Source organism: Telopea speciosissima, chromosome 9 (genome assembly GCF_018873765.1).
Source record: "Telopea speciosissima isolate NSW1024214 ecotype Mountain lineage chromosome 9, Tspe_v1, whole genome shotgun sequence".
Taxonomy (NCBI): domain Eukaryota; kingdom Viridiplantae; phylum Streptophyta; class Magnoliopsida; order Proteales; family Proteaceae; genus Telopea; species Telopea speciosissima.
In genome coordinates, this window is record NC_057924.1 from 54,272,940 (window position 1) to 54,300,016 (window position 27,077).

Sequence of the window (27,077 nt, forward strand, 5' to 3'; positions counted from 1 at the left end):
TTCGATTCCTTTTATTTCATTAAGGCTTATTGGTGCTATAAAGATTAGGTGAATGATTTACGGGGCTACTAACGGCAGTACACTTGGTTGACATGTAGGCCTTAACACAATTTGATCATATAGTATAGTTGATTAGATTTCCCAGCTCAGTGACATTAGTTTGGACTTAAATGCAAATATTAAAAAGTCCAAAAGATTGTCACAGCTTGAGTCATTGGAATTGTTGATCACATCTATTTATCAGCCTTGCATGCCTCTAGGTGGAAAATACTGTACAGGTCATAAAATCTCTCATCTTCCTAGTGTGTCCTGCACAATTATGGACTGTTTTAACCAGTCCTGCCTTCAAGACATGAGTTTTACTTTGAACTGCGCTGCTCAGTCTGTCTTTCTATGTGCACTTAGTAGTAATAACTTAGTTGATGGAGTTTTTGTTGCTGGGCTTGATTGTTTATAGTTTTAGTATGTGGTTCCAGGATTTTGTTTTAGATCTACTTCGGTAACTGTCATTTCACTCTATGATATTACTAGACAGTTTTGTTCAATTTGTCATTGACTGCCTACATAAATAAATTACATTTTTTGTCATTTTTTTTTTCAATTTTTAATATTGTTTGGAAGAGAGTGGAAGGGTTTGATATACTCCACAAGGTCCCTGATACAGTTATGCAAGAATTATTGAGGGCGGGCCTCTCTCTCTCTCTCTCTCCACACACACACACATTCACGTGCGTGCTTGCTCTCACACACATAAAGGGAAACAAGCTCTGTTTTATAGGATCTATCATGGGTATACCCACACACCAGTTTAGTTGTATCAACAGGCCTATTCTACGGTGAGATGAAGGTTTGTGTGACATAGCATAGGGAATGGTTCTCTTTTGAGTGGTTTGATAGTCAAGCCCTACTTCTATTCATGGTGGCAACCTCTTATCTTTTTTTATCTTTGTTCTTCAATTAGTTATATTCTGTTAATTATTCTTGTTGGGTGAGTATCCACAGTTTTGTTAAACAAAAGGGCTAAATATCAAGAGCAAAAGTGATGCAGCAGCTCTCGGTTGTCCTTTCTTCTATCTATTAGAGTTTCGAATAGCAATAGGGAAGTTGGCCTCTATGTGTCTTTGTAGCTATACGAGATTCGGAATTTTACGAAATGTATTCGATTTGAATTTTGGGAATAGTGTGTGTAGTTGGTGCCATCGACTTGTTCGGCAAGGGGCTGATTCTGTGAGATTTCTCACTCTATTTTTCTCTCCTTTTTCTGATTGTCGATTCCATATTCCTTTATCAGAATATCCCTGTTTCCAGATCAGTTTTTTTCTTCTTTTTCTCACTGTAAAACCCTGCTTTTGTAGCCTCTTTTGCTCAGTCAGTTTCTTCCATAGCTGCTGGTTCAGTGATTGATTTGATCTGATACTTTGCAGCTAAATTTCTGTTGCTAATTTTTCGTAGTTCTGGTCATTAAAACAATGTTTACATCTGTCTGTTATCCTCTGCAAACAACCTCTTTTTTTTTTTTTGCCTTAACTTAGATACCGGTCCTATTGCACCACCGTTGGAATCAGCAGAGAAATCATCAATTCTTGCTCTTATTGTTTGGACCAGATTATCTGGGGTTTTGGTTTTCTAATTGTTGGTGTATTGATTTTTCTTTTTATCTCCTATTCTGGTAATCAATTCTGTAGATTCTTCAAGTCTGAATTGTATTGAGCCTAGCTTTATAAATTATAACTATCTGATTTGTTATTGTGCATTCCAATATCTGTTTTTCTCTAATTTCCTTAGTTCTCTTGACTGAGATCAGCAACTTCTATCATCCTATTCTGTAATGCAGTGTTTGGATCTGCCGTTATATGTTTTTGTAACATAATCTAGGCTTAACAACTCCTTTCTTGGGCAGCTTATCAATCAGCTCATTCTCTCTTCTCTGGGTCCATTTTCTCAATCAAGATTGACATGAATCCTCCTAATAATATGCAACTCCTCCATGGACCATCTATCCTGCTTCTTGTCCACACCAATAACCAAAGCAGAATCTCTTTCCACAATGTTAAGAAATGCATTTCATGAGATAAAAATATCGAAGTATGAGGAATGTTCAGCCCTTGTTACTTTCCTCTGAGGCCTGAATAAACTCCAACAATTTGCCACGCCAAATCTTTGAAACATCTCCTACCATAGTTATTATAAGGTGGCTAGGCAAGCCAAAGGCACTGGCTAGGAGTGTTGGAGCCTAGGTGCCTAGGCGGTGGCCTTATTGGTCAAGGGGTGCATAAAATAGGGATTTGTTATAGGCCATTTCAGGTTGTGCTAGTACTTGCTGTTTATCAGTATCGTGACTAAGTTGTGTTAATATTTAGTCTCATTGGTAGTAAATTACATCCATCAAAACAAGTGATAGACGATCAAGGAATTATTTGTTTTGTCAATGATTTCAGGGCTAATTTATATTTGTATTTCCAAGTTTACCCCTTAATTTGCTGCTTTTCTAATTTTAATCCCTTTGTGCTCCTCAAAAGCATAAGGCTGTATATGAGTTAAAAATGAAGGCCCAAATTGTTGACTGCCTAGGTCAAAATCTGGCCAATTCAGGCAAGGCCTAGGCGATCAAGGTGAGGGCGTTGTGGCCTAGGCAAGGCATTAATAACTACGTAACAGGATTCGATGTTGCCTGTACCCCCAATAGTCCTAGTTTAAAATAAAAGTCGAGCTTCATCGTACCTAGCGAGGGAGGGTGCCAAACCTGTATAATCTGCTCTCTAACTGCGTGGGAGGTAACTAAACTATGCTATTCTTGTAAAATAATAGGGATCCCTCCAACCAGATCTGAAGCAGATGTTGGTTGGGCCAAATCCTTTGTTAATCTGCATGTCTGAACTGCTTTGTGCGTGAAAAATCCCTGTATTCTTTACCTCCCGCATTGAATGGAACATTGTACACTGAGGACTTTGCCACAGAATCTTCACTCTCTTAGTGAATGCTGTCCCTAACTAATTCTCCAAAGGCGAACAACATCAGAACATCCTTAGGATGAACCCAATTCAAATGAAACAACTCCAAAGAGTCTCTTAGTGAATGATGTCCCTAACTAATGCTCCAAATGCGAACAACATCAGAACATCTTAGGATGAACCCAATTCAAATGAAACGACTCCAAAGAGTGAAATCAATCATTAACATAACTGATCAGTTGAAAAACAATTGGTCTATAGATCTTGCATCCTCCTTGCACATGAACAACTGTGAGGAAGAAGGGACTTGTGAGGAAGAAGGGGCACTACCACAAATGCTTCCTTTGGAACAATTCAGCACTGTGCACCTTCTTGTGAGTACTCTTCCAACTAAGTGCCCATAGTTGTCACGGCGTCACGGCGATCCAAGTCGGTGGAGGGGTGTCACGTCGATATATCGACATGTAACGCCATGGCGAGCATGTCGACCATGCTTTATTTTTTATTTTCTCTATTTTTAATGTCATTTAGTATGCTATAATATATATCCTATAACATCAAAAATCAACATGAAAGTGTACTACTAATATACTATGGTTTAATTCATGAAAGTGTAATATCCATTAGCGTATATGAAAGTATGAAAACATAGATTAGCCTATCAAATAATTGAAAGCAGTAGTCTTCCTGATAATAAAGTTGAAAAATCAAATGATAGGCATGTAAGCACAAAATCAAAGTACTGGTTTTTAGCAGATTAACATTAAGCTGAAGGGGAAAAAAAAACTGAAATTATGGAGTTGAATATGTGCTTGCTGCAATGCTGCTGTTGTGTGTGTGACACTGTGACTGTGTGTGAGACTGTGACTGATGGACTACTGGCTGTAAGTGAGACTGTGACCGATGGACTACTGGCTGTAATAAATCCCTCCCCCCCCCCCCCTGTCTCTCGACTCTCTCCCTGTCTCTGTGTGTGTAACTGTGTATGTGTGCCTGTGTGCAAGGTAAGAAGAAGAAAAAATAAAAAAAAACACCTTCTCTGTGACTGTGCAAGCCTGCAACTGCAAGGCAAGCGAAGGAAAAAAAAAAAAACAGAGAGAACTACTGGCTGTAATAAATCCCTCCCCACCCCTCTGTCTCTCGTGTGTGTAATTGTGCATGCGTGGCTGTGTGCAGGGCAAGAAGAAGAAAAAAAAGAACACTTTCTCTGTCTATGTGGAAGCCTGCAACTGCAAGGCAAGAAGAAACAAAAAACCGAGAGGTTGTGTGCAAGCCTGCAACTGCAAGGCAACGAGAAGAAAAAAGGAAAAAAAAAAATAACTGAGAGGTCTGTGACTGTAAGCAAGCCTGCAACTGCAAGGCAAGAAGAAGAAAAAAGAAAAAAAAAAAAAACTGAGAGGTCTGTCACTGTGTGCAAACCTGCAACTGCAAGGCAAGAAGAAGAAAAAAGAAAAAAAAAACTGAGGTCTGTGTCTCTGTGACTGTGTGCAAGCCTGCAATTGCAAGGCAAGAAGAAGAACTGAAGAAGAAGGAGTTAAGAAGATGAAGAAGTGAGAAGAAGAAGAACTGACGGAGAGAGTTGCCGGAAGTGAAGAAGACGAAGAAGTGAGAAGAAGAACTGAAGAAGAAGAAGAAGAAGAAGAAGAAGAAGAAGAAGAAGAAGAAGGATCGAGTCGCACTCGCCGGAGGACTGGGAGGAGATTGGAGAAGAAGAAGAAGAACCAAATAACTAAAAAATAAAAAATTGCTTACCTGGAGGTTGCCGGAGGGGTTCGAACTTGCCGAGAGTTGCAGACTTGCAGCTTCAGTAGTTCTTCTTCTTCTTCTCACTTCTTCGTCTTCTTGACTCCCTCAGTCTCCAGACGTCTCACGAAGTCTCTCCTCTGTCTCGACAAACTTTGCGATTTCTAAAATCCCCCAAATTTCAATTCCTATTAGGGATTTAGGGTATAGTAGTAAATTGTACTGTTTAATCTTTAATGGTTTTAATTTTTTATGTTAATGTGACCAATACAAATCAAGGAAAAAGCATTGAAGCTTTTAAATGGTTTAAAAAAAATAATTTAAAACCTAAGTTTTATACACTAATATCGACCGATATGCCCATATATCATGGTATGGCGATAATTATACATCCTCCATGGCGAAGCTCGACATGCTTGCCTCTCCAGGCCAGGACGCCATGGCGGCACCATGGCGACGCCATGACAACTATGTAAGTGCCTTAATTTCAAGTAAATAACAAATATTTGGGGGGAAGTGGTTGAATAAATCTAAATGGCATTCTGATGTCTTTTTTCTGCTAATATCTTAGATGTGTCAGGTGAAATAAGTTTTCTACATATGGCAATTTATTTTTTTTCACATTTCTCCTTTTTATTTGACTATGGATTTTGAATTAAGAGTGGTCAAAGAATAGTTTGGCATATATTTTTGAATTTCCTTTAAGTTATTTGTTCCCCTTTTGCGCTTTATAGGGATATGGATACTCTAATGATAATTTTGTATATTCTGTTAATTTATATATGTATTTCCAGGCAAGCTCATCTGCACGTGACTGGTTGGATCCTTCATTACAGTTAAAAGTTCCATTGGTCGATGTTGATAAGGTAACTTTGGTTATTTTTCTTATCAAAAACGACTCTCTAGTTTCTTAATATTTATACTAGGCTGAGCATGAAAATTTTATGCTGCGACTTATCAAAGGATATACACTGATGCTTGAGTACAGTGTTACATACATGTACTGAATCTCTTTTATCACTTAGATTTATTTTGTTATAAATAAATAATGTAAGAAGAATACTGGAAAGATCTACCTGCAGAAAAACTTTGCTAATACTTATGTTCACCATAGTGTACATTTATAAAAAGTATGAAATGAGAACTAAATCAAGTGCTAAGTACTGACACATGGGATAGATTACATACCAGTGTTTCTGGAAAAGATCAAGGATTGGATTGTCTGAGGAAAAGTCAGCAGTTCAAATAGTCAAATTGCCTGGTCTGACAATCAATATGGAATCTAAGTGGACTATTCTAGTTAGGGAGATAATTGTTCAAGGAAAAAGGCCTGTGGTCCAAACAATCCAACCATCGTCAGACAACCTGGTCTGATGGTCAATACACTATTCCATACCTAAACCACAGTTTCTTTATCTTATAGTTCTGAAATCGACCATTACTCTTGTTTATAGTTGAGTTTTTTCCATTCTTATATCTTGCACCAACTTTTCTGTCCAGTCAATTGGTGTAACTTGTATTTTACTTTTTACTAATGTCAGGTCCGATGTATCATAAGAAATATTGTTAGAGATTGGGCACCAGAGGTACTTGTTCATCTAATCTGACCTAGTTTTGATGTTCATAACTGTCCAGAACTGCATCAGGAAAGTTCATACTGTTCTTTATATATTGTACTTCAGGGACAGAGAGAGCGTGATCAATGCTATATTCCTATTCTTAAAGAGCTTGATCGTTTATTCCCTGACAGATGCAAGGACAGGTATAGTGTTTTCCTTACTTGCAGTAGTTAACTTCATAAAGCAAGAGTACCATAGAGTGATTTCTTTGTCTTGAAGAGCTCATTTGCTTGATGGTGTCTGTGATGCTCTTTAGCTGCTCATGTAATCTACGGAAATCATAATTCTTAAAACATTCTAATAGGGCTCCTAGCTGTTTAGTTCCTGGTGCTGGACTTGGAAGGCTGGCTTTGGAGATTTCATGCTTTGGTATGTATCTGATGTTCATGAGTAAATACTTGCCTTTTCAAGTTAAAGTGGCTGGGATTCCTTTTCTCTCTTCTTCTTCCTCTTATTCTTATTTTTTAATACAAACAGGTTTCATAAGCCAAGGAAATGAATTCTCGTACTACATGATGATCTGCTCAAGTTTTATTCTTAACCAGTAGGAATCCATAATGACTTGGATCATTTCTCTCCCCTCATTCATTCTGATTGAAATTATGTGAGGAGGGTCATTTTAATTTGTTTTCTTATTTGTATCAGTACTCAGACAGCTGGGGAGTGGACCATATATCCTTGGATCCACAGCAATTGCAATTCTCTTTCAGATAATGACCAACTTCGGCCTGTTTCATTTCCTGATATCCATCCAGCTAGGTAGTCATGCTAATTCTTTTCTTATTTCATTCATTGAATTCTGTAGTCATTTTAATGTTTTTGTTTTTTCATTCTCAAATTTGTCCCAAGGATTCTGATTACTTGGGTTCAGTTCAAGAGATTCTCTCTAATGGATCAATCTTTATTTTAAAACATTGCAGCTTAGGCTACAGGTCCATTCCTACATTATAGTTGTGTAAATCTAAGGTTCTTGGGACCTGTGATTGAAAGGGCAGAGAGTATGTTGTCCACTTGAAAGGCAAAGTATCTGTTGGGGGGAGGGGGTGGAGTTGACACGCATCAGATGTGCTTTGTCAAATTTTCCTATATACTTCATGTACTTGTTCTCTGCCCTGTCATTGGTGGCTAATAGATTCGAGAAGCTCCAAAGAGATTTTTTGTGGCTTGGTAGAGAATCACTGGAAGTGTCATCTAATTGGTTGGCAGAGGGTATTCCCACCTAAAGAGGAGGGGGTATTAGGTATTAGACCGATGAAACTCAAGAATATGGCCTTGTTCGGGAATTGGTTGTGGAGGATGTGGGAAGAAGATATGAAGTTGTGGAAGAAAGTAATCACAGTTATGGTTTATGGGAAGAGTGATGGGTCACATGGGGGAAGGGTCTAGAAGGGGATCTGTAATCATGGTACAAAATTTTGCGATATATCACCAATATATCGCGAAATTTCGGTAATTTCGGTAAGGCTGAGACGAGATGTGAAGGCGAAACCAAAAAAGACAAAATTTCGACGATATTTCGTAACATTTCGGGGCATTTCGGCGATATACCGAAATATTGCCGAAATGTGACAAAAGACCTCACGTGACTCATTAAACCATGGTTATAAGTACCATATTTCGCCAGCTAATAGTCGAAATATCGACCGAGAGCTGGGCAGAAGCTGTTTTTGGCCAGATACACTCGTTTCTTCTCCGAAACTATACTATGGTCCACATACGTCCTTCAAACAGAGAGCAATGGACGTCGACTCCAGCGGGCCATGAGTGGGGTTGAACCAGGAAGACATAGCAACTATTGTTAGCACTTGTGAGTTGACTTGTGAGTCTTGTGAGTCTTATCTTTGTAAGTTGTAAGTTGTAAGTTGTAAGTTGTGATTTCACTGATTTGTGAACTTGTGAGTTGTGAGTTGTGACTTTGTGTATTGCCTATTAAAGTATTGACTATTGAGCTATTGAGTATTGACTATTGAGTCATTGACTATTATGGAGTTTATGAGAATATGATTTATGAATTATGTCTTATGAGTTTTAATTAGTTTGTTTTAATTTCTTTTATATCTTTAACTGCCTAATCAATGTGTATTTAACTATTTATATACATTAGGGTCGGCAACCGTATATTATCAATCAAGGGTACAAGCCCAAAACATCACTTTGAGTTCATTTTTTTGCAATATGAAGGTTTAAATGTGTTTATTTAGCTTAAATAAGGATGTCCATGAAGTATTAGGCCTAGATATGGCCAAAAACCCACCGAGATGGACTCCTGAAATATTGCAGAAAAAATGCAATATTTCGGCAAAATTTTGCCCATATTTCGGATATCTCGGTAAGCCTGAGATACCGATATATCGCGAAATTTAATACCTTGTCTGTAATAAGTCCCTTCAGTTCAAGAGGCGGTTATTTTCAGATAGGGGATGGGAAAAGAGTGACGTTTTGGCATGATTGTTGGTGTGGAGAAGGCTCGTTGAAGAAGATTTTCCCTAATTTCTTTTTGATTGCTAGGAATCAAGGTGGGGTGGTGGACGATCACAGGGAGACGGTTTTTGGTAGCCAAGTATGGGTGCCTACCTTAGGCCTAATCTAAATGATTAAGAGATCATGGTAAAAGATTATGAGGGAAAATAATTATAGTGATTAATGGACTTAAATGATTACAGTCGTCCATCTCAGTATGGGTCCACTTCATCTTTTGTAAGAGCTGTTGGCTTATTCATGATGTAATACTTTGCATCCTAATGTTGATACCAAGGTTAAAAATTTCGTATTTCGGTGGGATTTTAAACCATGCCGAAACCAAAATGTTTGGGCAAAATCCCACCAAAGTTTGGTCCATTTTGGTAGGAGTACAGAAATGGCCATTTCAGTGCCCAAAAAGGGGAATTTTTCCCTGAACCATCAGGGTGTGCCTATTCAAGCATGATTGAACATGTTTCAATCATCAGATTAGAAAAAAACACCCAAGTTATAGCTTAGCTTTGACCCTATGACATATGATGACATGTCATTCTCTGTCTGAAGCATAGTGGTTATGCTGACAAGGTCACCCGGAGCGGTGGTAAGGTGCCTAGGCGCCTTGTTTCTTAGGTGTGTCATATGAAGGGTGGGGGTATAGGTGTAAAGTATCATGCCTTGATTCAGCAGCAAAATGAAAGATTTTCTAAAACAATTGAGGTTTTTTAGCTGTTTTGGAGCTCTTAGGCGAGAAGGGGTGAAAACTCAAAACTTCGACGAAATGAGTCAAAATTTTGTCGAACTCTTGCTTCTATATATGGGCAATGTTCGAAATATGACTGAATGAGTTAAAATTTCACCGAAATCTAGAAATACTTGTAAGTCGACTCCCTCATATCTACATGATTATGAGTGCTCTCTTACTTTTCAGCCCTCTCTGATACTCCTATCGAGCCAAAAACAGTTAAAGCTGCCACAAGAAGGTGGATTTGGCACACTAGTCACTCAATTTGTTTATTCAGGTCGGCCTTTACTGCTTGTGAGTCAAACTTGGCCTTCGACCTTTGTCCTGGACTCATTTGGGGGGAAGCATAAAGAAAGATAACTCGTGTTGATTAATGGACTTGGATGATCTGATTCATCTGTCTCAGCATGGTCCACTTCATCTCATCGATTGCCAAGTCTACAAAAGCCTAAAGTAGTTGTATCTTAGTAGTTACCTTATTGTGTTGTATCTCATTATAGTAGTTTTACCGTTGGAAACAAATCTTTTCTTTTCTTTTCTTTTTATTTCTTTGTTTTGGTGATTGAGATTTGAGAAGACAAAGTGTGGGTACCGGAACCTCCGGACGGGTCGAAGAGTTGTTACTTATCGAGGTCCTTTGGCGATGGGGGTTTGGGATCATATTACATATATCAAAGTAAATGGAGTCACCTCGGGCCTAGGATCCAATGGGTGTAGCCCCGACCGGGGTGAGTGGAAAGGGCTACATGATTCCATATGGTCTAGTCAGAGAGTCTGGGTGGTCAGGTAACGAGAGTAGGAAGGTATTAGCACCCCATCTAGCCCGGTTGAACCAGTCTGTCTACTAGATGCTTGTTTTTGAATATTCTCCCATTATGATGTATCCTAAACAAACATGTAAGGCTAATTTGATGTGCATCAAATATGTGGAATGAAACTACACATGCTACATGCAAATAAAAATATTAATATGCATTCTAAAACGATCTACTTTAATGGGCAAAATTAAAGTAAACTAAGCATGCTTGAAGAAGACTAGAATATGCTATATTAACGGGTAAAAATTACTATATATACTAATGCAAGATACTTTAATGATCTAAATTGTGCCAAAAGTAAAGAGACAGTGAAAATGTATACCTGCCAACGAAATCAACAAAGTACAGAAAACCCGCAATGTGAGGTGTCTCCCTGGCTCAGGTGGAGATGGATGAACGACCAGCCTATCTTTTGTCAAACAGAGTAACGATTATGTAAGAGGAAATTTAGCAACTCAGACTTCGGGCAGAGTAATGGCATCATGAGGAACTTGGGGAGCCTATTGCTCATCTTCGGATAGAATAACAGCGTCACATAAGGGTTTATCCAAAAGGATGTGGGTAGGGAAAGTGATGGAAAATTGGGTAAAAAAGATGAAAGAAGGGGACCAAGGCTCAGACGGTGAGCAGACAGAGTAACGGTGATGCGGGTATTGAAGTAGTAAGACGATGGGGGTTGAAACGGACAGAAAACTGGCCTAGGGGAGCTAAAAAAGATGAAAAATGGGCATTGGGACGCTATGGCACTCCAACGGCGCCGTTCCTCGATTTCCGCGTCGTTGGAGTGCCACTCCAGTGCCATTGGGTTTGGAACACTGTTTCCAGGTTACCTATGTGTTTTCGCGAATTTCTGAGCAACTATGAGAGAGATATCATCGTTCATCCGTGCCCAGTTGTCATCATCGTCGGGGGAGGGTGGCAATTTTCAGCATCTGCACAAAGGAAACCTTCCAATCACAGCTCATTGTAATCTCTGTAATTGATATGATGTATGGGAATACAATCCTCACACCGAGAGAATGAGTTATTCTCATTTTCATTCATATGGGTGAAATGCTCATATGGCGCTTTTATGTACAGGAGTATAAAGAAAAAGGAGAAGGTTATTTGGGAAGAGTTATATTTGTGTTGGGAAATGGTAAGATGGTGTGAATATAAGAAAATCAATGATGTTGGAGGGGGAAACTTTGTGATCTTTGCTGAAGGCTATATAGCCTGTTCCAGTGTAAGTTAAAGAACGAAGGGGTGAGGCTGGCTTGAGTCCTATGTTTAGAAGAAGCTTAAATGCTAGAAAGATCGAGGAATGTATTTCCTTCCTCAGTATTGGAAGACTACCGACCCTATCATATTATAAAGTGAAGGGGTAGATATTAGAAGTTGCATTGAAAATACAAAAGGGACATTGTGTAATCTTTGGACGTCATCTTGGCATCAAGGTGAAAACATATTGTCACAATACCAAAAGAGGTTAGATCAGCATCTGAGTATAGGAGAATGAAGAGGAAAAGAGATAGAACTAGGTGAAAACCTAGCTCACGGTATGTGTGTGTACTATCTCCCGTGAGCAAGGCAGTACATTATATATAATGAATGACTCCTGAGACATGATTGGGTACAATTCAAAAGTAATAAAAGACCCCCACAGCACTACTTAGTTACGTATTTTAAACATCACCATAAATAATAAACAGCACCATGTACTGTCAAGTGTCACCATAATTACTAAATAACCCCATGACTAAAATCTTGACACTCCCCCTCTAGCTGGAGCATAAAGATCACTCATGCCCAGCTTGGAACAACCCTCAAGGAAAGCCGGACGAAACAATGCCTTGATTAACATATCACCAAGATGACTCCCAGATCTCCAAACAGTGTAGAAATCAATTTCATCACAGCATCTTGCACAAAATGGCAGTCAACCTCGATGTGCTTAGTGCGTTCATTAAACATAGGGTTGCTGGCAAAATATAAATGACTGCCTGGTTATCACAAAACATATTGATAGTCTTGATAATAGGAAATTCAAGCTCCTTAAAAAGAGACTTCAACCACATCGAGGTACAATGAGCCATAGCCCTGTGCTTGGCCTCAAGACTCGACTTTGCCCCAACGAAGGTACAATAACCAGTAGTAGATTTCCTATCACCTTCAGTACCAGCCCAGTCATCATCAAAGTACCCAATAAAATCAACATTTCTTTTAGGTCTATATATAAGACCCTTTCCTGGAGCACTTTTAAGATACTGCAGAACTCAACAAGCTACCTCCCAATGAGCTCGTTTGGGCGTCTCGATAAATTGGCATATAACTCCTACAAGAAAAGAAATATTTGAAATTATCACAATAAGAATATAAATAAGTTTTCCAACCAACCACCTATACTGATTCTTATCTGTAAGCTCCTCACCACCATTAGTCCCAAACTTTTGGTGTGGATCCTTATGTGTATCGATAGGTTTGGATACTAATATCCTAGTGTCAAACAGACGCTTACATACTTTCTTTGAGAGAGATTAATGCCTTTACTACTCATAACTCAATCCCTAGAAAATACCTGAGGGTACCCAGATCTTTCATCTAAATGCTACTGTAAATAAGATATACCTTCATCAATATCAGAAGAGTCATTACCAGGTAACAATATGATCAACATATACAACCAGCAGTACCACCCTAGAATCATGGCGATGAACAAACACTGCATGACCTGAGTAAATCCACACTGAGTAACAAATGTACTGATTCTATCAAACCAGGCTAGAGGGGACTGCTTCAGACCATAAATTGCTTTATGAAGTTTGCATACCTTACCAGCATTGTATGACAAAAAGCAGGGGTGCTGAAGGGTTAATTGAAGGGCGCCGTGGACGCGTTTTGATTCAAGATACAAAAATCATGGAACAAGGAACTCGATGAACACATGCATAACAAAATCCTCTTAAGGTTTGATGGTTACCTAGAAAACACAATTGGCACGATCCTCCAAAGGAATGTAGCACAAGGTCGCAAACTCCGTTGAGATGGCACCACCTTCAATGCTCAAAACCCTATCTTGAGGAAGAAGACCCTCTTTTTCTCTCCTCAAAAATTCACTCTCAATTGTGATGTGCAAGTTAGAATTTGAGCCTAAGCTATTCATTTATAGAGAAGGCTTAGTTAGAAGATTTCAATCTAACAGACACGTTTGCGCCAAGTGATATGATCCTAAAGGGTGGCCGTTTAAGTTACCCTTAATTACACCAAAGGACATCTCTACAAAAGGCGTAACCTAGAAACCCCAGTGGTGGAAAAGTTTCTTTACACTTTACCCCCCACACTTAGAACACCCATGATGGATCTCACATGCATGGAATAAAAAACACCGCCATGAACCCTAATCCATTGTCCATAAAACTGTGAGTATCAAGATCATCGACCGAGTCAAATTATTTGAAACACTTTTCAAATAATAATATATAACCGAGGCCCTGGATTCCAACAAGTCAAAATCTGATAACTCACATACTTGGATATTCATCCCTAAACAGGGTGCGGAAACCTTATTGAGGTCACCCACATTCATGTTTACACCCTGTACGTTGAGCGTCCGGTGTAAAGTCAGTCATGTCGGTAGACAACCCACCATTGGAACACCGAATCGTTATCACTTCCAATTCCTGCCCGCTCCAATTCCTCACATAGGAGCAGAAATGACCACCTTAACCCCTGCCCGAACACACTGCCCAAGTTGGGATAGGGTGGTCATTTCTGCTCCTATGTGAAGAATTGGAGGGAATTGGAGGGAATTGGAGTGGGCAGCGAATTGGAGGTGATAAAAATTCTTGGAACACCACAGTGCATAAAATATAGACGAAACAGTAACTGCTTCTAAGGTACGGGGAAAAGAAAGTACTAAAAATTCCCGTAGCGAAAACAATAGGCGGTGTACCATTTGGGAATTTCAATGGATCAATGTTCAACACATTAATGTTTCCACATTTATATTTTCTGACCAATCACCATTGTGGAAATATACAATGTAGCAACCCTACAACTGAGTGTTCAATTCCATCCATAGTCGTGAACAATAATGTTAAAAAGTGGACTATGCACATAATCGAAATAATCACAAGAAGCACATGAAATAAATCATAATAATTAATTTAATCACATTAAATTGATGTTTGATGTGTCCATCAAACATCAATAAGTCCAAATTTAATCTCCACCAGTAATGCATCTAAGAAGATCAAACTAGGGGGGAAAAAAAGCCATAAAGTAACAGGGGTTCTGCAAGGATTAATCTTTAAGATAATGCAAAAAAGGAAATCAAACCAGACAACATGTTGAGAGCAGCAACTGAAAACTTCATGCGCAGATTACTCCACATCAGCAGAAAACTTCTTGCTCAGAGAGAGGGAATACCATATCCAGCAAGAAAACTTCATGCACAGGTAAGGAAATACCATTGACAGAAAAGCAACAAGCTCCAGCGAGCAGTTCATGTGTTCGATAGCATCAATCATCACACAAAAACCGTGTTTTTCATGTTTCTTCAAGTAGGGTTTAATAGCACTAATGTAGCATTGGTTAAATCCTTAAGAAACTCCCAAAACAGAGTAGTAGAATGTACGAGTACTAAACGACCTGCTTTGATACCATGTGACAATACCAAAACAGGTTAGGTCAGTATCTGAGTATAGAAGAATGAAGAGGAAGAGGAGAGAGAGCGAAGAAAGGAGATAGAACTAGGAGATAGCCTAGCTCACAGTTTGTGTGTGTAGTATCTCGTGTGAGCAAGGCAGTATAGTATATATTGAAGTCATGATTGAGTACAACTCAAAGTAACCAAAGACTCACACAGTACCACTTTATTATGTGGTTTAAACATGACCATAAACAATAAACAGCACCATGTATTGTCAAGTGTGACCATAGTTACTAAACAACACCATGACTAGAATAACACATATCACCCTTGAGTTGAGGCCTTGTGTGTGAATTTTTAGTAGTAGATAAGCTGTTGTCATTTCATAACCTTAAATTGTAAGGGTGCATTTGGCTAGCGAAAATGTTATGTCTGAGGAGGAAGCAACTGCCCAACATCTCTTGATGGAGTGCCCAAAAGATCCCAGTGCATTTTGTGGGGGTTGTTTGGTATTCCATTGGTTTGATCAAAAGAAATTAAAGACATTTTTTATCTTGTGGCCTTCCATTTGTTCTAGGGGAAAAAGGAAGGTTGCTGTGATAGTTGATTAGATGGTCTCTTTTGTGGTGTGTTGGGTGATATGGAAGGGGATGGAATAGAAGAATCTTGGATGAAAAGATTCAGGGGCACCCAAAGTTATGCCAGATTGCGAATACATAGGCTCATTATATATTGATGATTGGCATGTAAAAGCTAAAGACCTGGCGAGAGAAGTTTTTGTTGATGAAATGTAATTTCTATTGTGGAATTGATAGGACAGCATTATAATATGGATTATGCGTATATACATGATAAAGATACTATCAGTGATTTGTAAAGTGAATTTTTTTTTTCTTTAAAAAAAATAGGGTAAATTACACCTCATGTGCCCAATCTTTATGAAAAGGTTGTTTTGGGTACCCAATCTTTGAAAATTGAAGTTTGGGATGCCTTTTTTAAGTTAGTCCTATTCTATCCCTCAACCTCATCTTGACCTCCACCTCCCCAACCACTGCCACCATGAGTCCGGATCACATACTTGTACAAGTCTGGATCTTAAGTTAGTCTTTCTCTCTTTCTTTCTTTTTTCTTCTTCTTCTTCTTAGGCAACTGAATGCCCACCCCTCTGCAACTTGCCGGCCCTCCCCCATCTTCGCTCTCACCTACCCTCACCCCATCCCTCCACTAAAATCCCCACCCCTCATAAAACAAGCCCAACTGAAGAAAAGCAGGGAGAGATTGCAATATGGAAAAGGGCTTAAAGATCTCAGTTTTCTGATTTTCTGATCAGAAATCATTTGTCTAACTAGTTTGCAACTCTCGCAGGAGGAGGATTCAGAGGGGAAATCCCTGTTGGTTCTTACTTTTTCCAATAAAAAATTTCCATCTTTTTCTAAATCTCTACTAGTGATTGAGAAGGAAAACCAAAGGGGCATCTTCTTTTTTATAAATCCTATCTGTTCCGACTTCTTTCTTTCTTTGGGCTTCTCTGATTTAATGGAGAAGATGAGTTTACAACACCTACAGTCGACCATGTGTCAGAGCAACGTTGATGAAAATTTCAAGGTTTTTTCAAGGATGAGCCTTCTGTTCCCCTCTTATCCATCATGGTCTCCCTCTCCCTCCCTATTTTGTCATTTTGGGTCCTCCTATACAGGGAGGGAGTGTAAGAGCGCTGGGTTAGCTTTTTCAGGTTTTAAGGCCTACATTGGAGCATGGTGGGAGCGAGGGTTGTTTTGGAAAGGACAAGAATGGAGTGGATTTGAATCAGGGTAACGAGGATGAAGATGGGAGCTCCGGTAATCATGGTGGGTGATCGATGAACATCAGCTACTAAACTGTGAATTATCATTGTACATACAAGAACAATTTATTTATTTTTGGTGAATAAATATATATTACTAAACAAGAAGAATTTATTAAGCATAGACACATTGGAAGAAATTTGCATGGGGGGGGGGGGATGCGATTTTCTCATTCAAAAATTAGTGGAGTTGAAGGTGGGGTTAAGAGGGATAAATTTGGAAATTTACATCATTCTAGACTAGGACCAACTTAAAAAGCACCTCAACTGTCAATTTTCAAAGATTGGGCACCCAAAATGACCTTTTAATAAAGATTCGGCACCTGAGGTGTAATTCATTCCTCTTATGAATCGTTTCTTCCTGCTAAGATTCCATTTTGAAAATGAAATGTAGGGGGGAAAATTAAAAAATAAAAGGCACCTCAGAGTTTTTAGAACCCTGAATAGATTGTCGGAGAAAATTGACATCACAAAATCCTCGGGCTTACTTTATAATTAATAATTATTTTTTGTGCATAATGTTACCTAATCATTATAAAAGAAGGTTATGCATGGTTAGTCCTTCAAAATACACTCTATTACATGTCTCTATGCAAGTAAATAAAGATAGAAATATCAATATGTGTCCAGCTCCAACCTTGTGTCTGACTTGGTCATTTTAAATCTTCAGTCATAAATCAAAGTATGACTGTATGCAATTTTTGGTAACCATATGCTTCCTTTACTGAATGGTCATGGTTGGCTTGTTTTGAAAACAGCGCAGGAATTACTGAAGGCTTCTCCATGTGTGGTGGTGACTTTGTTGAAGTCTATAGTGACCCAAGCCAAGAAGGTAGGAGAAAGAGTTCTGGTTCTTTATTCCTTTCTTCTTTTCTGTAACAACCCCCCCCGGGGGTAATAGAATCCTTAATCGTTGGTAGATAATGATTACCATGGAGATGATATAATGAATTTACAATCTTTCCAGAGTAAAATTTAACCTGTTGTCTGTAATTTAGTAAAACTTTCCTTTCAGCAATTTTGTAATGATAAAATACTTTGACTTTGATGTTTTCTTCCAATTTTGCAGATGTTTTCATCAGAAATAATAAAGCAACAATGAAATTAAAAATATAAAGTTGACCTATTTATCAAAACTCTTTTCTTTTCTTGGACTCTACTATTACAATTAAAATGAAACATAAATGCTTTTTGCTGATAAATATCTACATGCAGTGCTTCTCAAATAATATTTATTATGTATTGCCTCTTTTCCCTTTGTCATCAGCAGTCATTATTGATAACCATTACTGTCTATGGTAGAAGCACTTCCATTTACTCATTCTGGGAAGTGAGTTGTTAGTAGTTAGTGTGTAACACCTGTTCATGAAAATTTTCAAAAACTTGTCTCGTGTATAGAATCCAAACTGTGTAAAACACTCAAATTCTTTTTTTTTGGGTGAATAATAAATTCATTACCAAAGAGGAAAAGAAAGAAAAAGAACAACCCTCAAATGGGAGGGAAAAAAAAATAAAAAACCAACAGTCAAAGACTCAAACAGGGGAGCCCGAAGAGAGATAGAGGGAAGGCCCCAGGAGACAACAATGAGCCTGTTCCTTGGGGTGTCATTACAAATAAAAGGAGCAACCGAACTAAGTTTGGTTTTAATTTCAAAAGAGATGGAATCCCAAATCTGGTTGAGAGTTCTAGATTTGGTGGTCCATTTCCATAAATTTCGCTCCATCCAAATATGATTGATGACAGCACAAAAAGCCAGCTTTCCAACCGCATCACAGAGGGAAGAACCTCCACATGTCAACCCAAAGCCATTCTCTGTCAAAAGGAAGAATCCGACGATTTCTTGGCCAGCATTTAGCAAGGATGCCTTTGCAGATGGAATTAGAGAAAGGGCATGCAAAGAATAGATGATTGGAATCCTCAATCCCATTCCAACAGAGACCACAATTTGGGGGAATAGAGATGTGCCGGTGCCGAAGAAAGGACTGTGTTGGAAGGCAGTTGGAGAAGACTCTCCAAACTGTAAAACAGTGCCGGGGAATACGGTACTTGAACCAAACTAGTTTCCTCCAAGGGACAAGAGGATGACGAGTCCGAATGAGATCCCAAGCAGCTTTGGAGCTAAAAGAATCCAAAGAGTTTGGCAACCAAGTAACACAGTCATCCCTATGGTGGGATCTTCTGGGAATAGAGGGCAGTAAATTCCAAATATTAATAAGCACATGATTTGAAGTATCTGGGGAGCCCAGCCATTAGCATCAATGATATCAGCCACCAAAGCATTTCGAGACAGCCCAGAGCCATATATAGTTTTAGGGCTAACTTGATGAAGAAGAATTCCCATAGGGTGCCTATGATCCAGTCACATGGAAGTGGAGTTCCCATTGCCAATGCTAGAGTGGATAGATCCAAGGACAGTAGGGTGAGAAGCCAGGATTTTGCACATACCCAGGAAGCATCAGAAGGGATAGAGACTGTCCAAATGGAATCCGATCGAAGAGGCCCAGAACAAATCCTATCCACCCAGATACTTTTCTTTCTAGAAGCAATCTTCCATATCAACTTGATGATGCCAGCTAAATTCACCTCCTTGATTCTTCTAATACCCAAACCTCCTTCCGCCAATGGGAGGCAAACTGAAGCCCAACTAATGGTGTAACGCCTCCAATTCTATCCAGGAGTTTAGGTCCGTTAACGGTCCACAAGATCTAAGTCTTAGTGAAATAGGAACCGAAATGTGAACCAAATTATAAATCCTCTGGTAACCTCAAAACATAATTGCAGCGGAAGTCTCTATCCATATCCAATCAATCAACACACTAAAAATTCAAGTCTCCAATAATACCAAAAATTTAACTAATTACATCGTCTCAAAACTCAAATTAATCAAAATTACATGTCCTTAAAAATTCAAGTCTAAAACAGAATTTAAATAAACTCCAAGATTCAATCCTAATGTATCTCTCTGTCACAACCATAAGCTTCGTCCTCTTGATTCTCCACACAAGTCTGATCAATATCTATAGTCTCCTCATCTGAAACATGATAGGGGTAAGTTTCGGGAAGAAACTTAGCGAGATAACATCCAAACCTCATACGAATATTTTAAAAGACATGCACCATAACAAAGTTGGAAAAATATATACATAAAATTAGGGTTACTCATCCCTATAGCAAATTTCACAAAAACCAACAACATTGCATATACATAATCAAGTAAATGGTACAAAATTTCGTGATATATCGCCGAAATTTTGGTAATTTCGACACTACCGAGACGAGATGGGCTTCTGAAATAAAAAAAATTCAAATTTCGTAGAAATTTCTATATATTTCGGTATATTTCGTAGAAATACTGTGTATTGAGCAGTATATTTTGGTAAATCTCGTAGAAATACTTTGTGTATTGAGTATTGAACAATTGACTATTATGAAGTTTATGAATTATGACTTTGTGTTTAAACTTTAAAGTTTAAACTAAAGGCTACATTTGACTTTATTTGTGTTTCATTACTTTGTTGAAATTTCTTATTATGTCTTTTAGTACTTAAACAATATGTATTTAATTATCTTATACATCAGGGTACAACCGTATACAGTCAATTAAGGGTGCAAACCCAAAACATCACTTTGAGTTCATTTTTTTTTGCAATATGAAGGTTTAAATGTGTTTATTTAGTTTAAACAAAGGTGTACATGAAGTATCAGGCCTTAATATGGCCAAAAACCCATCGAGATGGAGTGCCAAAATATGGCAGAAAAAAATACCATATTTCGGCAAAATTTCGGTATATTTCGGATATCTCGGTAGGCCCGAGATACCGATATATCGTGAGATATTGAACTATGATCAAGTACCAACACCATGCTTACACGTGGCCAAAAGCATAACTACGATATCCGAATTTAATCATGAACATGCACATTAATGTAATCACAAACACTTGCCTTGCACCGTACTATAAGCACAGCTCACTTACCAAAGGTGAGGACAAGAAGTATGCCCCGTACCGTACTACAGGCTCATATTCTCAATCACAATTAAATAAAAAAGATAAAATATCCATACATCCATAAGCATGCAAGGAGTTGTCATGCTTCCATAATCATAAAGAAATATCATCATAACATCCTTCTCACTATATCTTATGTTATTATGCCCTTAAATCAATGAATTTTTCAACATGGATTTCTCAAACAGAAATTTTAAACACATGCTTGTAAAAGCAGAATTTTAAAATCAAGAGAGGAGAATATTTTTAATATAAAATAAGCACAAAGTATAGATGTTAATTCGCTGGTTTGCTGAAAATCGAATTTCTAAAGAAAAATTTGAAGGTGCTCTAATGGTGGAAGACCTCCCTCCTTCCTCTTATTTTTTCTTCTTCTTTTTTTCCTCCTCTCTTTTCGGCGATCTCTCTCTCTTTCTCCCCTTTTCACGATATATGTCTCGTCCCCTCTTTCTTATTTCCACTCAAACTCCTTTTTTTTTCTAACTTCCTTTCTCTCTCCCTTTTCACGATTTTCCCCCTTTCCTCTTTCAATTCAAATTCTCTTTCACCTATTTAACTCAATCTCTCTTTCTTCTCTAATTTCTTTATTTTATTTATTTATTATTTTCTTTAAACGGTGAAGAGTTCCCACATCTCTACGGTTTTGGTAGTTTCCAGAACTTCTCAACTTCTAGTTTAGTAAATCCTCTCTTTCCTATTTCACCTCCACTACCCATACTACCCACGGTTAGAAGCTTTTCTATTTTATCTCAACATCTCAAGTCAAAAATCAATATTGTGTGGGTCCACTATGCTGCCCAAGGAAAAAGAAATAAAATCACTTTTAATTGCTTCACTCAAGAATCGACCTTTAGACCTCTTCAATTAGGTTAAGTGTATACCACTAGGCTAGATGCTAGCTTATGCATAAATCCCAACAAAATAAATAATTAAGAAAATTAGTCATCTTACCTCAAATTCCAGTGATCGCACCTCCAAAATCAAGATCCCTAATTGGCCGTCGGTTCAGAATCTATGTCAAAGTGTGAAATGTCCAAATTACCCTTATATTTTGGGCACGAGTATTACATCCCTCCCCCCTTATAAAAATTTCGCCCTCGAAATTTACAATTATCTGGATCTCCCCATTATGTCGGGATATTACAAATGGGCCAAAGGAACCTTGAGGAATCGGAGCCTTTCCAGAGGAAAAAAGATGTAAGGGATTCCAAGGATTTGATGATGGAGTGAGGCAGCCCATAAATTCCAGACCAGAAGATGTAAGAAGCTTGCAACACAGACTTGACGAGCACCAGACGACCCGCATAAGAGAGGAGCTTGCCTTTCCAAAGTTGAAGTCTTTTCCTAATGAGGTCCAGCATGGGAGTACAATGATGGGCCGATAATCTGGTTGGAATTAAAGGGAGACCCAAGTATTTGACTGGAAGCTGGCCAATAGGGAAACCACATTTTTCCTTCAAAGCAACTTTGTCCAATTCAGAAACCCCAGCCAAGAATAGAAGGGACTTTGATGGATTGATCTGAAGCCCCAAAGCTTGAAAGTGTTGCAAACAATGCATAATAGACTCAAAGGAGCTAATGGAAGCCTTGGAGAAAATCATGAGATCATCTGCGAAAGCCAAGTGAGATAGCTTGAGGGCTTTGCATTTGGGGATGGGAATGATGAGCTGCTGATCAATGCATAGTTGGATCTCCCGAGAAAGAATTTCCAGAGCTAAAGTGAATATATAAGGGGAGATAGAGCAACCTTAACGAACACCCACAGTAGAGTCAAAATAGCCAGCCGGGCTGCCACTAACAAGCACAGAGAACCTGGGGGTAGATATGCAGCAATGTATCCAATGAATGAATACCGGAGGCAATCCCATCTTAGCCAACACTTTGTCAATGAAATCCCACCTCAAAGAATTGAAAGCTTTTTGAATATCAATCTTCATAAGAGCAGCTGGGGCATGGTTCTTTCTCTCAAATCCTCTGACAATCTCATTGCAAAGAAGAATGTTATCTGAAATATTTCTACCTGGGATGAAGGTGGACTGATTTTCACTGACAAGAAGATCCACAACAGTCTTGAGCCTGAGAGCAAGGATTTTTGCAATGAACTTGTATATCAGGTTACAGTGGGCAATAGGTCTGAAATCCGACATCACTGAAGCTCCCTCCTTCTTGGGAATGAGACAAAAAAAGGTGTGGTACACCCCTTTAATCTGGCTAGGATTAAGGAAAAAACTTCTGATAGCTTTGATGAGATCTTCCTTACTAATTTCCCAAGATGCTAAAAAGAACCCCATACTAAAACCATCCGGCCCAGGAGCCCGGTTCAACTTGAGAGAGTGGATAGCAGTAGTAATTTCAGTCTCCATTGGAATGGCACCAAGGGACTGAAGGAGCTCACTAGGAATGAATTTATTGAGCAAATTATTTGGAATCGGATCCGCAACATCCAAAGAGCCAGTAAAAAGATCCTTGAAGTAGTTTACAGCCATATCTTTGATGTCTTTCACTCTAGTAACTGGAGAACCATCCGGAGCAACCAACTGTAGTATGGAATTGAAGTTGGATCTAGATTTCATGAGTTGTAGTTAAGGTATCCTATGATCTCATCCCATTAATTTCTGGTTCTTTTCCCCATTGGAACAGATACAGGATTTATCTAAAAGTGCATACAGAAACTCTCTTTTTTTAGGCCTTATCTTATAAGTTGTAACCTCTTACTACTTCATTTGAGCTCTCATTTAATCCTTTCAGGCATATTCGCTTGTCCAACAGTTTCAGTAGTCAAGCTTTCTTCTCTTCTGGTTTATGATTGTTTTGTCATTTTTTGTGTATTATCAACGACTTATTAATTTACTTCAAAACTTACATTTTTAGGGGGACTCGTTGTGGTATTCCTGCAGGAGCTTGGGATGCAGTGGTGACTTGTTTCTTCCTTGATACGGCACATAATATTGTTGAATACATTGAGATTATATCAAGGATACTCAAAGGAGGAGGAGTAAGTTCTCAATAATTTTTTTTTTTTTTTTGGAGGGGTGAATGGCATGATCTTGGTGTCATCCCTCAGTCAAGGCAAGTGCTTGCTTTGGTGAAAATGTAGCAGGTCATAAAATGTGTGACTGTTGCTAATTGGTTCTCTCCTTTTTCGTACTGTTTATTTGTCTGGTTGGTAGGTGTGGATAAACTTGGGGCCGCTGCTTTATCACTTTGCAGATATGTATGGGCCGCAGGATGTAATCTCTCTCTCTCTCTCTCTCTCTTGCGCTTCCCTCCCTCCCTCTCTCATATGCACAGATTATAATGACTTTTCTCCCCCTCTCCCTCCTCCCCCTTTTTTTCTCAGGAGATGTCCATAGAACTCAGTTTGGAAGATGTAAAGAAGGTTGCGCTCCAGTATGGATTTCAGATGGAGGTATCTTTTGCAAATTTGATTTTATCACCATATATTCATGCAGCATCACCCAATGACAATGTTTATGAACTGATGACCAAGCATTTACAATTTTTGTGGCAGAAAGAGAAGACTATTGAAACAACTTATACTGGAAATCTTCGATCTATGATGCAAGTAAGTTCTGACATAGTCTATTGACGGAAGTTTTTCTGGACTGGCCTTGTTGTAGAGTGTTATATGGCAGGCCATCTATATCTGCCACATGGAGGGGTGATGTGGCAAGTCTAACCATGCATATTTAGGGAATGGTCTAGACTGGCCGTGTCAATTCCAGAGTCAAATTCAATCTAATACCCTTGAATGCTTGTTCATACATCCCTATATTTGTCAGATGTCCATATATTGGCATGTACCCTCTTGTAATCCTGAATTTTTTCAGTACTGTGTTTTGCTACTTGGCCAACTCCAGTTAAGGTAAAACTTGACATGTGAGCAGGGGTCCTTGGGGCCCATCCATCCACAAAATTAGAGCCCCATCTAACCTGACAAGAAGCAGAACTAATGCCCACGTGGAGATCCTCTCCGCACACCAATGTTCAAGGTTTCCTCGAAATTTCACAAAATATTTCGGTTTCACAATATGTCGAAACGAAACTCCATGCTATATGTAAAAAGGGTAAGGTTACAGTTGAAATTTTGTTGTTTCAGCAAAATTTTGACGATATGTTCTTTTGGTATTGTTTCGACCAGAACGATACAAACTTTTAATATAAAATGTATAGTTTCGAAAGAAATGAGTCGGATTTCGAATCATTCTGTTGGTTTTGCTGGTTTCCTCTTAAGGTTTATAGAAACTGGGTTTTTGGTCAAATCACACTCCCATACAAGCGTCGTACAAGTTGTTGGGCAGTAGTGGTATACATCAAAAGCGACGATTTACTTTATTTGTGATAGTTTTGAGCAATATTCAAAATTGTGTGGAATAGGCCATATAAGAGAATGTATATAGTAGCGTACAACATATATATTACAAACCTAGAGTCCAAAGTTAAAACTTTTACCATTTTTTTGTGTGTTCTTTTACAATCTCAGGGTTCTGCTATGTTTAAAGGGCCTAAAATAGGGTTGTCTAAAAATTTCAGAACCTAATTTGGCTATTTGGGCCTCGAAACCATCCACCAAAACCTTTTGAAATTTCACGGTTTCGCAAAATATTACGGTTTCGAGACTGTTGTTGCACACATGCCCTCTTAGAAATATTGCTGCCCTATCTATGGGTTTGTCTCTCTTTTCATTTTCACTTCCTAAATAATTGAAAATGCATTTGGAGAGGGATGATCTGTGGTTAGGAAAAAGCTTGAGCACTTCAAAGTTAACAGAACAACAGAAGATATGAGCTCCAAAAGTCGGTTAACCTTTTGGGGCTGGTTTGTGGTTTGTGTGATTACACTTCACTTTGTTGTTGTTTCATCAGAAAAAAAAAAAACAGAAGATATGAGCTTTATAGATTGTAATGGCTAAACAGGTTTTGCCTGATCTTAAGTGGTTTGAATAAGGCTCAGTGAGTTGACCATTTCTAAAGGGATAGTCTGGGTATAGACTGTAAATGCAGTCTGTGAAAAGCATTTCCCTATGTTTTGTATGTATCTAGAGTTGCTGTATTTCTCAACCAAAGACAGACACCTTATTCTTAGCATCTACTGTGTGCAAATACTCTTTTTGTTCCTGTTTTACTGATCTTCTCAAATTGCAGAACCGATACTATGCTGCATTTTGGACAATGACAAAGAGGCAAGTCAAGTCATAAATATTTGCCATCTACAAGGTATAAAGTCTAAAAGTACTATTCTTTAAGCAATTTATTTATTGGATAATAGATTCTTTTTACTAGCTTCTTTATACCATGAGATTGTTGTTGATCCTAATTGTGAGGAACACAGGATTGGCAAAAATGACGATGTATGCTGTTTCTTGGAGTTGGCATTTGTGTTTTTTTTTGTAAGTTTAAAAATATTATTCTTTAAACAATTTATCTATTGGATAATAGATTCTTTTTACTACCTTTTTTATACTATGAGATTGTTGTTGATCCTACTTGTGAGGAACACAGGTTTGGCAAAAATGACGATGTATGCTGTTTCTTGGAGTTGGGATTTGTTTTTTTTTCTGCCTTCCCTTACCCTCTTGTCCTTGTTTACTTCCAGAAAAGGTGAAGTTTTATATGAAAGAAAGAAATATGTGGCACCCAATAAACAGTATTGCATGTGATGAGTACCTGTTGTGACTATGATTTCTGGTTTCCTAGGGTCTCTATTCACATTTCAGTGTGTAAAATATCTGAGGACAATCCAATCTCTTTTTTTTTTTTTTGGGGGGGGGGGGAAGGGGTGGTCCTTTGAGATCATTCGCTCTATGAACAGGAGAGGCCCTACCTAGTACCTACTGGCTATGTATAATCTGCGTCAGCCTGCCCAATTGCAAAGTGATGAATCCCCTTTCACCTTATAATAGGATAAGCTTCTATAATTGGCTGATGCTGTTTCATCGAATTTACCTTCTTTTATTTTGGAGGAACTGCATGGACTTGCCCAACCAAAACTGGTCAATACTTTGGTAAAACTATATTCTGGACGATCTGAACTTTCACATTTGATGGGTAGCTTTTGTCCCCAGTACTGGGGACCCACTGTGCACATATGGGCGCTGCTGCACCGCATGATGCTCACAGCAGCACCCCCAGTAGTGGGGGCGATAATTTTCCACATTTAATTACTGTCCAAACATGATAGTATTATTATCACCATGGCATATGAATGTGTTGTTGGGATACATTTGTTCCTTGGTATTCTACTCTGAGGAAATAAAAGCT

The 27,077-nt window shown here is 38.5% G+C and overlaps 1 protein-coding gene across 2 annotated transcripts in view; it reads left to right on the forward strand.

The window, feature by feature from the left end:
- LOC122640898 (carnosine N-methyltransferase-like) overlaps window positions 1–26,196 on the forward strand; it is a 47,803-nt gene extending 21,607 nt beyond the window's left edge. The window contains exons 7-18 of one of the 2 annotated variants that reach the window (XM_043834180.1): window positions 5,487–5,560; window positions 6,236–6,280; window positions 6,377–6,456; window positions 6,618–6,682; window positions 6,791–6,857; window positions 6,959–7,072; window positions 17,565–17,638; window positions 23,715–23,812; window positions 23,988–24,047; window positions 24,158–24,226; window positions 24,329–24,382; window positions 25,962–26,196. In XM_043834180.1, coding sequence (XP_043690115.1) covers window positions 5,487–5,560; window positions 6,236–6,280; window positions 6,377–6,456; window positions 6,618–6,682; window positions 6,791–6,857; window positions 6,959–7,072; window positions 17,565–17,638; window positions 23,715–23,812; window positions 23,988–24,047; window positions 24,158–24,226; window positions 24,329–24,382; window positions 25,962–26,015 — 854 coding nt within the window. In that variant the 3' untranslated portion in view covers window positions 26,016–26,196. Of the gene's footprint in view, window positions 1–5,486; window positions 5,561–6,235; window positions 6,281–6,376; window positions 6,457–6,617; window positions 6,683–6,790; window positions 6,858–6,958; window positions 7,073–17,564; window positions 17,639–23,688; window positions 23,813–23,987; window positions 24,049–24,157; window positions 24,227–24,328; window positions 24,383–25,961 lie in introns of those variants that run through there. The other variant, XR_006329773.1, reaches the window with a different exon arrangement.
- Window positions 26,197–27,077: the final 881 nt, after the last annotated feature.